The 13,127-nt window shown below is 44.4% G+C and overlaps 1 protein-coding gene across 2 annotated transcripts in view; it reads right to left on the reverse strand.

Annotated features, from left to right (window-relative positions):
- slc8a3 (solute carrier family 8 member 3) overlaps nucleotides 1-13,127 on the reverse strand; it is a 119,125-nt gene that overhangs the window by 28,018 nt on the left and 77,980 nt on the right. For both annotated transcript variants that reach the window (XM_084045646.1, XM_084045645.1), the window contains exon 3: nucleotides 4,045-4,151. In XM_084045646.1, the coding sequence (XP_083901772.1) occupies nucleotides 4,045-4,151 (107 nt within the window). The remainder of the gene's footprint in view (nucleotides 1-4,044; nucleotides 4,152-13,127) is intronic.

The following is a 13,127-nucleotide window of genomic DNA, read 5'->3' on the forward strand; positions in this document are numbered from 1 at the left end:
TCATATATGAAAACTGGAATTATCATAACGTTCCGAGATGCAAAGATCAGAGAACGGCACATACGGTATGCTGGCAAGACCAGAAAGAGTCCATGTGAAGCGTCTTTCTGCTAATTGGTTGGTATTGTTGTTTTTTCATCTAGTTTTTAATTTGCAATTTTCAGGATATTTCATCACCATCTCATTTTTTTTGCATTCATTAAAGAATGCTGGAAGTATGAAATAATATAAAAGTTACAACTTTTTTCATTATCTATTGATCACATGCAGAGCAAACATTTATAACTATAGATTAAACATTAATTAGCCTCTGTATTAAAACAGGGAATAAACATGGATCCTGAATTATCAAGTGTCAACACAGAGTAGAGTAGTGAAGGGGGGGTTGATGTAATCATTCATATTACTTGCTTCATCACAATCCCTTTAATCTCCATGTACAATAAACATGCTGCAGTTTGTCTTTGACATTGGTGCAGAGACGTATTGAGAGCTTAGAGTTTAAGAGTACATTACTGTACCAGCACCCGTCCTACAAGGACAACACAACTGCCAAGTATGAGGACACAGATGTCTGGAGTTACTGCAGATTCACAGATTAAATCATCCCTGCTTGTAAGGGAACCCTAGCAGTAATACTGGTTTTCTGCGCTACCAGGTAGTTATCTGCTGTCCTTCCAGCTTGTCCTTCTGGCTCTCTAATCAAGAACTAAACCTGGAACGCCAATTAACTATGTACTGTAGGTATCCAGCAGGGTCCCCCCCTCTGTAAATGTTCTCCGAGGCGAGTACACACTTGTAGTTAACTTAACACTCAGGATTTCGCAGTGCAAGGACCAGGGCTGAGAGACACTGGCCTAGATATTAGAAATCTATTTACAGGCATGCCCTTGTGACCCAACTAGTTAGTAGGCTACGTGTACCAGATAGACACAGACGTAATGCATTTTACTCTGACGTTTCCTCACAGCAGGAAGGGTTTGAGTCCCACTGGACCATTTCTGTGTGGAGTTTGAATGTTCTCCCTGTGTTCACATGGGCTTCTCCCCACACCACAACACATGCATGTCAGGATTGATTTGTACTACCGCCAGCAACCTTGACCAAAAGGGTCACCATTGGCTTGATCGCAGTGAAACAGTGCACACACACTCCTTGGATGCCAACATTTTTCACATGGGCCAGTTATAGCGCCACCAGGTGGCCGACTTTTGCACCCAAAAAAATTCACAGTACTTCTACATATTTTGTCCAAACATCACGCAAATTGATACACAGTATCTTTATAGTGGTTTATTAAACCAAACGCGTCTTTCAGATTTTTCATATTCCATCCTGATTGGCTAAGATTGGCTTCCAAACGGAGCAAGAGTGCTCCGTTTTAAACAAAATCCCTCAAATCATGAACACAGCGTGCAATTTCCGTGAAATTTTGCACGCACACAAATTCCCATTAGGTCGAGGAAGAAAGGCCACTTGATTTTTTTCAAATCAGCCTCATGGCTCTATAACTGCAACGATCTGTGTAAAACTTTTGTATGCACACTCCCTAGAGGCCAAGAAAAAACCTTTGCCCTGCATTTTCCACATCTGCCTTTTATAGCGCCACCAGGAGGCCGACTTATGTAAACCTTTTTTTTGGTAGCATTTTTAGCTTGTAGATCTGCAGACATTATCTACAAGCATGTGCTTGTAGATCTGGTATTTTCAAAATCATTCTGAAATGTTTTGTGGTTAAGTAGTTAAGTAGTTAAGAATGAGGATTTTACTGTATGTAACCTAAAATAAGCCAGTTTAGGAGTATTTTTTTGCGATTCAACAGTCCTGTAACCCATTAAAACCAGGAAAGCATCTGTGCCATTTTAGATGTTTGCGTTGGCTATTCAAAAATAGAAGATACACAGCTTGTACACCTACTATTTTTGAACATTTTTGAAAAATCTTCAAAGTGTGAGAACTACTGTTTTAGAAGGCATTTGTAGAATCGGACTCAGGTCTTAATGGGCTAAACAAAGGCTTGTTATGCCTGCATAGTAACGGCTCTGACTCACAGAACACAGGGAGGCTAGTGTGCTACACCGTGCTGCCAGCTCCAATAACATAAACATAATGAGCATCACAGAAGTGTTACATTCTGCACCCCTCCGCACCAGCTTGCAAGCTTCTACAGCATCACCTGGACTTGAGCGGTTAGAATTTAACCGCTGTTTCCCAAACAGTGGGTCGGGACCCATTATGTGGGTCGCGGACCAATTATTCTGGGTTGTGAGTAAGTACCCCTTTATTTTTGGTTTATTACTATTATTTCAAAACATTTTCAAAACACATTCCAAAAAAATGCAAAATGTTTTCAACTAATTCAATGATTTTTCAAAGGAATTTCATGAAGAAATAAAAAATAATCAAGGAGATTCCATGAATTAAAAAACTAATGTTTAAGAAGTAGTGAAAATAGCAGATCTGCAATTTTCATTAATTTGGGTCCCGGGCAAACTAATTTCTCTTTTGGGTCTTGCAGTTTCAAAAGACAGACTCACAGACAGACTCACAGACTCACTTCTAGATGGCTCAACTCCTGGAGCCAAGCTGTAAAAAGGCCTGTTGGCCCCTTTCAGCAATCATTACCAATGACAAGCTCTAGCCACAAACAAATAAACAAGCTCCAAAACTTATGATAAAACTGGCTCTGATCTGATTTCTCCCACCCCTGATTTTTCATCTTCCCTCACCAAAAAAGCTCATTCACGCTAAATTTGGAGTGGTAATTTAATTCAACCGTGTTGTATCCTTAACACACAGCATAATACCCTGAAGACCCATGTCAAGTGTTACCCTAAGTAACAGTAGAACCAAATCACTAAATCATAACAGAAAAACAAAACTCTTATGTCTCTTGAGCTACCTACCAGTCAATTCGTTGAAACTTCCGACAGCTAAAACAGGGGCAGAATTATATTAAAATATTCAAAATATATATATCAAAATATTTTATTTATATATTTTTGCAACCAATAACTCTTGGCATAGAGCAAAAGTGCAGCAAGCAAAAAGGAAAAAAAAGGAAAAATCTAATTAAATAAAAAGTGGACCTTACTGTGACAGTGTGTCTAACTGCTCTCTCCATTTCTTTCATGCAGATGACAAGCCTGTCTGTAGTGAATGTATTTGGATGGGGGAATGCACTCTGCGGGGTTGTTGTGAGAGTGTGTTCTGGGGCGTACAGTGAAGGGGGGTGAAAACCCATGTCATGAACAGAGATACAGGGAGAAAGAGGGTGAAAGGAGCAGGTGAGAAAGACAGGGGAAGGCTGGGACCGTACAGAGAACGACACAGAGAGAGTGAACTGAAGGAACCTACTAGTGAGGGAGGCTGCTAGCAGAAACAGACAGACAGACAGACAGACAGACAGACAGAGAGGGACAGGCAGATGGAAAGATGAAGAGAACGATTCTAGAGCAGGGGTCTTCAACAGGGGGTCCGGGACCCCTAGGGGGGTCCTCAGAGTTACTACAGGGGGTCCGCCAAATCTTTGTGTGATAGGATTTTTTTTTTTTACCTTAACCACTTGAACCCTAGCATCCCATTTCTGAGGAGAACTTTAGCCAAAAAATAGCAGATCTACAAGCCCACAACGCCTCGCAGCGCGAGGCGTTGTGAGCTTGTAGATCTGCTATTTTTTGGCAAAGAGGTGTTTGGTGTAGAGGGAAAAAAGAGCAGACCAAGTCAACAAAAATATGAAACACAATTTTTATACAATATAGAGGGGGTCCCTGCTTCATCTCTCTCTCAGCTAGGGGGTCCTTGGCCTGAAAACGTTGAAGACCCCTGTTCTAGAGAGTAAGGAGTAAAAGAGAAATATAAAGGAGAGCTAAAAATGTACCAAAGAAAGAAAGAGATGGATGAAAGAAAGAAATAAGAAAGTTAGGCATTAAAGGAAGGGAGGTACTAAATAAAGATGGAGGGAAGGAAGGAAGGAAGGAAGGAATCCAAAGGAAGCCAGGAAGGATGTAAGAAAGGAATAATTCGAGTAAGATAATAGCGCACCTTTCTGTAGACTCATGTCCACCATGCGAGGCTCAGCCAGCTCCATGAAGAAGTTCTTGTTCTTCTCATACTCTTCATCATCAATAACCTTCACCTGAACAATTTTGCTGTGAGAGGAAAGAGGAAGAAGGGGGGAAAAAGAAAGCAGGGCAAAGTAACAGGGGACAGAGAAGATAACGGGAGAGCAGGGAGGAGGGAAAGAGAAGGAGAAGAAGAAAAAGGTTAATTGAGAATGGCGGGGAAGCAGGAAGTGTGCTGTGTGAGTAAGATTAATATTCAGCGTAAAGGAAAGGTTAAAAGGTGGAAGGTCAACTGTCCCCCACTGCAGAACCCCCCCCCCCACTCCCTCTGAGGACCAGCCTGTCATTGGCTGAGCCAGAGCACATTCATGCATTCAAAATGAGCTTATTGGCTGCCACGGGTGTCATGACAACCACATTTATCACAATGGTCTGATATAAGTAGAACAGACCAGCAAAGTCAACTCTCGCTCTCTCTCTCTCTCTGTCTCTCTCTGCCTCTCTCTCTCTCTCTCTCTCTGCCTCTGTCTCTCTCTCTCTCTCTCTCTGCCTCTGTCTCTGTCTCTCTCTCTCTCTCTCTCTCTCTCTCTCTCTCTCTCTCTCTCTCTCTCTCTCTCTCTCTCTCTCTCTCTCTCTCTCTCTCTCTCTCTCTCTCTCTCTCTCTCTCTCTCTCTCTCTCTCTCTCACAAACATCCAAAAAAGGAGAGATATTTTTTTGGGGGGAGACTTAAGAACTCAGCAAGCTGAAAACTGCGGCGTTGCAATCAATCAGGGTGTTAAAATGTGAAGAAAGGACATTTTGCAAAGGCAAAAGGTGAGTGAAAGATAACTGATAAAAATGTCAGGATATAAATCGATGTTTATGGTTTAGACATTCGATCGAGGTGCTTTTCATCAGGCAGCCGGCCAGACAATGGAAGGCCTCAGCAGCCTCTGGAAGCACACTAAAGACAGATAAGAGGAAAGTGGCTTCGGTGACACTTAATTTTACACTGCCCTCACTTCACCTGACATCAGTATTTTGGGTATATCATTATAGGCAAAAAATGTCAAAAGTTTTCCAAAAACAAAAAATCGGACAGATCTGTCTTGATCACATGACTATCGAGATAATGTGTACCGATTGGAGTCTGTAGGCGTCTGACAAAATCTGTAGGAGTGATATAAAAAAATGTTTAGCAAAAATTGTCCAACTGGTGCTAGAAAAATTTGGGGAAAATGTTTTGCCTTGGCCTCTAGAGTGTGCTTGCAAAGTTTTACCCTGATCAGGCCAGTTGTAGGCCAAAACATGAATTTGCCTGTTATAGTGCCACCATGACAAAAAAAAGGCATTTCTTCCTTGGCCGAGTGGGGATGTGCGTGCAAAGTTTCATGGCAATCGGACGGTGTGTTCATGATTTGAGGCATTTTGTTCAAAACGGGGCACTCCTGCAAACTTTTAAAGTCAATCCTGGTGAGGCTACAACAGGCCGAAGTGAAAAGTTTGGGGCAGAGGTTCTGCTCTGGCCTCCAGGGAGTGTGTGTGCACAGTTTGCCGGTGCGGGAGATTAGCTGTCCACAGACAGACGGATGAATACACACGCACACGCACACGCACACGCGCACACGCACACGCACACGCACACGCGCACACACACACACACACACACACACACACACACACACACACACACGAACATACAAGAACACACAAGGACGGACGGACAGGGGCGAATACTGTACATAGTCTCGGCCACGCCTTCAGCCTGGCGGAGACAATTAGATGGGTTGCCATTCGTGACTGAGCCCCATCTGCCCATATTTGCCCAAATGCCCAAAGCTGGGACAGAGGTTGAAAGGCGCCAGAGCGTGCCCACATACTGGTATGCCTGTTCCCCTTGTCTCTGGGGCCCACAGCTGCTCCAAGATCCCCCACAGTTTAGCCTGGGACCACCAAGTACCCAGGTACCGTGTGTGGCCACGAGGAGCCACTGCAGGAGTCTTGGCAATGGAGAGGCTGTGCACTCTGCTCTTCTTTTCACCTCCTGCAAAGAGGATAGCAGTAGCTGAAAGCAGAGAGTAGCAAGCAGAAGCACCAATAACTACAAGCATCACTACCACAATACTACTGCGCATACGTAATCACACACATCCTGTGTGTGTGCAAGCAAGCATGCACACACGCGCATGCGAGCACGCACACGCACACACACTCTTGCTCTCAGAGTTAAATTGACACTGAGGATCTTATAGTGTACAATGATGCTCTCATAAAGGGAGGTGGAAAAGTGCTCAAACATGACAGCCCGTACTTGCATTGTGTTATGCATACTCTTATAAGCATGTTACGTACAGTATCAGGGAGATGTTCAGCACTCGTAATAGTGCACAGTGCACTTGTAGTATTTCATGAGACTTTTCCAAACGTTAATACACATGTTAATAAACTGAAATAAAGCCGGGGTAACCTAAAGTTTGCTCTGAATTACCAGTCAATCAAGTCAGAACGGGGACAGACTCTTTTATTTCTTGTAGAACAGAGCTTACCGTGACATCATCACATAACAAACAGCTCAATAAGTCCCCTCGCAGCAAGCCCCCAGCGGCTCTCATGCCACTGATCATCCTAATTGATCCTTTTAAAGAGTTATTGATGAGACAGGGGCAAGTTAAGTGGTCAGCAGGCAGCAGCACCCAAATGGCTCACAATCTCCTAGTCTGAACTCCTGAAGGAATAGATTAGGCTGAATTGAAAGGGGCAAATGCATGGGTTTCATCATGCCCTGGGTAATACAGCACCTCCTCAGATGGCTGAACTCAGTGTTTTGTGCGTGCGTGCGTGCGTGCGTGCGTGCAGCTCCATGCTGCAGATCACCTCCATGCTGCAGCTCACCTATATGCGTATGCATGTGAAATGCATGCACGCAAGTGCGCACACGCACCCAAACCCTGAAACAGGGTTTATAATATAGCTCACTAATCATGGAGTGATGTTTCTCTGCTGGTTCAGGAAAATACATTTGGCGTGGGAGTGTGGGGGGTGAGGGGTGGGGGTTGGACAGGGGATGTTCAACAAGCAAGCATTGGGCTAATAAGATAAGTGGCACGACCGCATTCATAATGGATAGCAGCTCATGTATGAAGAGCAGACTGTTTCTGTTCTCTGACATGCTGCTGGTTTACAGAACCCTGCCGTGACATACAGCTGCAGCTTGTGTCACACACACACACACACACACACACACACACACACACACACACACACACACACACACACACAGGAATATTTAATCCTGGTATAAAAAAAATGAAGGAATTAAACGTGTATTTCCTATTGTTTCCCGAATGCATCACTAAATCCTTTTTCTTTGACTGGCCACACGATGTAGTTGTGGTGGTTCTCTGTGAATCAGAGTGGGGTTGGTGGATGAGTGGGGGGCTTTCCTATCTAGATCCTGTTAGCACACAACACAAGCAGTACAATCCATCTAGTTCCCATTCCTCTTTCCTCTCTCTCTCTGATGCTTTCTCCCTATACTATCGTAAGCCCACTCTCCCTTTTGCTCTCTCTGTCTCCCTCACCGTCCCTTTACTTCTCATCGAATCGTTGTCGGGCTTTCCTCAGATCTCTAGGGGAGATGTCTGCCGTCGACAGCATGACTCAACAAGGGGAGGAAGTGATGGACTCTAATGGACAACTAGGATCTGCCAAAGGATACCATCTCCTTCGCAGCGGCAGAAAGAAGTGCACGTGAACTGCTTGTGTTAAAAGGCATTACACAGCACAGGCATGCACAAATGAATGCATGTGTATTCATGCAAAGGTGCAGACACAATGCAGTTTAGTGCAGATACCAAACTACACACACATGTAATGTGTGTGTAGTTTGGTGAATACACACAAAGCAAATAAGACACACACACACACACACACACACACACACACACACACACACACACACACACACACACACACACACACACACACACACACACACACACACACACACACACACACACACACACACACACACACACACACACACACACACAGTAAATGTCAAATTATCCTTACAGGTCCATTTGGTTACATTTATTCTCTCTCAGAGTTAAATTAATGCTAGGATTTTACTGTGCAAAGGCACAAACGTCCAATGCAATAACACTGCACGATCTGCACACGAACAGTGAGTGTTCCAACATTAAGCAGCATTTGCATTCATCTATGAAGGAGATCATCAATAATTCATCCATCTATAAAAAAACGATTGCAGCGGCAGCCACTGCCGAAGACTCAGGAAGCCATTGCGAAACCATGAGACAATCACAGCGGAGCGAGGGAAACCTGGTAATGGGAATACAATCAAACACCTGCTGTGCACACAAGCACACATGGAGACCAGGGTATTTACAGCAACCACTGAGGAGGATGCTGGCATTAATATGAATGGTTTCACTTGGGGGGATGTTGACAGAGACAGAGACTGGAGGAGTGAGATGGTGGGCATACCAGGTCACTAACTGGCACGTGTGCTGTATCCACACAAACATACGCATGCACACATGCACGCACAGTTTAACAATTTATTTATGTCCACACACAGGGAAAGCATACAGGGACACAAATATTTTAGGTGCAGCTAGAGGTTACATTCACAAACTCATGGATATGTCCTCATGATACAACACGCGTGAAACTGAGCACTCCATGGGCACAAGTAGCCATACATGGCAGCAGAGAGACAGCACAATACTTGTGCCAGCCTTTCTGCCTCGTCTTTGGGCATCCCAAGTTGTGGAGACCCTCCAACAACCAGTCCGTGTGTATGTCCTATAAGGCTGGATCACCAGAGGAAACAAAGTTCTTAGTCTTGCACTGCTGCTTGGTGTTAGAGCGCTCTCTGTAGTTGTTCTCATGGGCCTGGAAGTCCCACCTGAACGTCAGGTAGCGTCGGCTGTTGGTAGATTCTACCGGTGAGTAGTGTCTTCTTGTATGCAAGCTACATACTAGTCCACAGAAGTTGCAAATGCATCCACTGCACCTACTACATTGACGATGGTAGTTACAACGGGGCAGTTTAACGTCATGCCCAGGACACACACACACACACACACACACACACACACACACACACACACACACACACACACACACACACACACACACACACACACACACACACACACAGACGGGCGTGCACACACACACAAGGGCACATGCACATCGACACCGACACCGACACCGACACACACACACTCTTTCCCCCACTGGTGTTAGTTGCTGTCCATAGCTGATTTTTTTTTAAAGTTCTCTGTTATCACTTCCCTTCTATTCCACTCATCGTTTGCGCTGATTTATTTGATCCGTGAGTAATGCTTCTAGTCTAGCATCAAAAGTATCCATGTGTGGGAAGCACCAGAGGATAATGGCAGACAATTAGAGGGTTCACACCTCCAGTGAGTGAAACTGGGCTCACTGCAGCTACAGCCGAGAGAGAGAGAGAGAGAGAGAGAGAGAGAGAGAGAGAGAGAGAGAGAGAGAGAGAGAGAGAGAGAGAGAGAGAGAGAGAGAGAGAGAGAGAGAGAGAGAGAGAGAGAGAGAGAGAGAGAGAGAGAGAGAGAGAGAGAGAGAAGAGAGAGAGAGAGAGAGAGAGAGAGAGAGAGAGAGAGAGAGAGAGAGAGAGAGAGAGAGAGAGAAAGAGAGAGAGAGGGAGACTGAATGAATGGATGAATGAATGAAAGATGAAGAGAGATTGCAGTGGAAAGAAGTAGAGGTGGGACAAGGAGATAGGGAGCAGAGGGAGGGAAGTGTACATTTCTTTCTTCTCTCTGTTCTGTGACCAAAGCCCGTCGTGCCTCTGAAATGTGTTTTAGTTCCCTGCCTCCTACCTCTTCCCATTTGGGATTCTTCATCTTCTCTAGCGGACCTCCTTTCCAGTTTCCTCTCTGACTCTCTTTTGCCATCCCACCATCAATACACACTAAGTAAAACTATTCATTTGAAAAGCATAGGCAGGTCCGTTCCTTTAGTTTTTTCCTTCTTTCTTTTCTTTCTTTAAAGAATGGAAAATCCAAGACAGAAGAGAAGACTCAGAAGGCTTGGCTATGATCTAAAGCAGTAGTTCTCCCACCTTTGAAGGACCCCCACAAATGTACACACTCTCAGAGTTGCAATGGTCCATTTGAAACCCCCTCAAGAAACCGCCTGGAGCCCACTTTGAGAACCACTGAATGAAGAAAGAGCAGGGTGCAACTGTAGGTCTGCACAGAGACTATAACAGGGCTTTGAACCACAACACCATCACTGGGCCAGCAGTGAGACATTAAATACAAAGTCCATCCTTGTGATGGAGAATGACCCGAGGGAAGTAAGGTCATTCACAGTCAAATCTGCAGTGTTCATTTAATTCGAGGGTACAAATGGAACAAAATGGTCCTGTAAACAAAGGCACGTTCAAAGTACACGTAGGTGGGTTTTCACTTCCTAGCAGAGTCCGATACGTTTAGGCCTATACCTATTCATCCACTAGATGGCAGTTGCGAGAGTATCTAGCTACGACTACTACGGGACAGTGTTGCCATGTCCGCTTATTATAAGCAACTTTGAGCTTGTTTTTCTGCAAAGTTGCTTGTAAATGGGTCTGTACAAAGTTTTCACCTCAGGCTTAAGCACATCCAAACAGTGTGTCAAATAACCAGTCAGACAGTGCCCACACCCTAGGTGGGGTTGGCGAAAGGGCCACTCTGTGTGGAGTTTGCATGTTCTCCCCGTGTTCCCTGGGGTAGATACCCTCACAAAAACATGCAGTAATCCTGGTCACTATACTGCCTCCCCCTGGCCAGCCGGGGCGCCTGATGGAGGGGAAAGGAACTGGTTGGAATAACGTGTTCCTTCCACGTGCCATGTCTAACCAGGGAAACTCTCCCCTGTCAGGTGACAAGAAGGTCAGTATAGCTCTCAAGCATTGAAGGAGGCATGAGCTCGGCCCTGGCCTCCCTAGGTTGGCAGAGGGAAGGTAGTGCCCAGGATTACATAGACAATTGCACTGGGTGTAAAAAATGGGGTTACAAAATCATGGGATAAAAATAAATAAATAATAATAATAATAAAAATAAAAATAAAGTGAAAATCAAGTATTTTTCTTTGTGATTACTGCAATTAGACTATGTACCCTACAGAATCCTTCATACATTTTTTTGTGAATTGTTGGAGAGTGTGGAGACTGTACTTCCATGCAATCCAATTCTGCTTGGGAGGGCTTGGGAGATTTGTTCCTCCCCAGTGTGCCTGCATCTCTTTAACTCTGCACATTAAATGTGCAGTGTTTAAGAGATTTTTCTGTCAACCTGCCGAGTGCCTTTCAGATGTTACCATTACGGCCGCCATTACGGTAGATGGCGTTTAAACCACCTTTAACGTGAGTATGGGAACTGAGAGAGAGAGAGAGAGAGAAAGAGAGAGAGGAGAGAGAGAGAGAGATGAGAGAGAGAGAGAGAGAGAGAGATGAGAGCTCTAAAACGACACACATATCGCTTCCACTCCAATGGCGCTCTGCAGTGCGGAGGCCCTGATGGTGTCTGATGAGTGTGAGGGGCTTTGTTCCTAAACAGTGTTCTAGTGGGGAGAAGTCATCCGTATCTTGCAGCAGATAAAAGGTTACTCAGTAGAGGCGTCACAATTCATTCTATGGTAGTAGATAACTGTGGGCTATTGGCTGCCTGTTAATGTTGTTGGTGATGTAGAAACTGAAGGTTAGCCGTGCTGACAAAATCCTTAGTGTTCATTTAACTCTTAGGCGTACATTTTTTAATTCTCAGAGTTAAGTTAACACTCAGGATTTTGCTGTGTGCAGTTGATCTAAGTCATTCTAGAAGATAGCATCACCTACAAAACTAAAGTGAAATGTATAGTGAAATGTATTTTTAAGCATCAATGCAAAAAAAGTTCCACGGCCAACATTTCAGTCAGATAACTCATGAATAGATTGAAAACATATATTGATAAAATGTAAATACAATCTTGGCAATCAGGCTCTGCTATATATTACTCTCTGCTCAGCACATTAGAAGACAGCCATTTAAGAGCATTGAGATATACAGTATACATATAACACTCCCCCCAGGGCACAACAAAGGGAATGAACTCTTTCTCATGCTATTCATCTAAAATGTGGAATGCCCTACCAAAAAGAGTAAAGGAGTGTAAAACCCTACTCACTTTCAAAAATGCCCTAAAGATACACCTTCAGGAGGCTGCAATTCAAAAATGGCCCCTGTCCAAGTCCTAACCTACCCCATGTCCTAACCTAACCTACCCCCCCCCCCCCCCCTCTCTTTTTTTTTTTTTTTTTTTTTTTTTACATATTTTTCACCCTTCATACCAGTAACCTGTAAACTGATTGTATGACATTCTGTATAGTAGTGTGTATATCTGTCTGTCTCTTATATGTCAACATGATTTGTGTGCATGGGGATCTCATCTTAAACAAGCTAAGTGCTTAATGAGCTATCCAGTTTAGTAGACCTTGTATTGCGAATTTGTACTTCCATGTACTGTTATGTACTGTCATGTACTGTTCTCATGTCTTACTAAATAAAGTACATCAATCAATCAATCAAACAGATCTCTGGGAAAGCAGAGCCCACTGGTGGTGCTGGGTGGTGGTGAGAGCGAACAACCTTCCGTGACACTGACAACAAGAGGAAGAACATTTTGGGGGCTAGAAATACTGAATGGGTATAGAGTGCCCACCTGGGAAGCAGAAGGTCCCGGGTTCGATTCATGGCCCTGTCGAGGTGTCCCTGAGCAAGACACTTGCATGTAAACCTCCCAAGTGTACAGTGTATCTTCCTGAACTAGCTTGCAGGCTACGCATAATTTTCTTTTCATTTTCCCCACCACCGGCACCATTCACCTGCAGTCAAATCAGTGCAGTGCTTCCACTCCAAAATCCCCAAAAAGTCGAGCCAATAAAGACGCGAAGCGGACAGCAGAGGGGGAAAAAAAGGCCCCAGTGCCTCGTGGGAAATCAGCACCGTAATTAAGCAGGCCTGGTTTCTGTCACCAAGCGCGGGGATTATGGG

The sequence above is a fragment of the Gymnoscopelus microlampas genome (genome assembly GCF_963454915.1).
Source record: "Gymnoscopelus microlampas genome assembly, chromosome: 20".
Taxonomy (NCBI): Eukaryota; Metazoa; Chordata; class Actinopteri; order Myctophiformes; family Myctophidae; genus Gymnoscopelus; species Gymnoscopelus microlampas.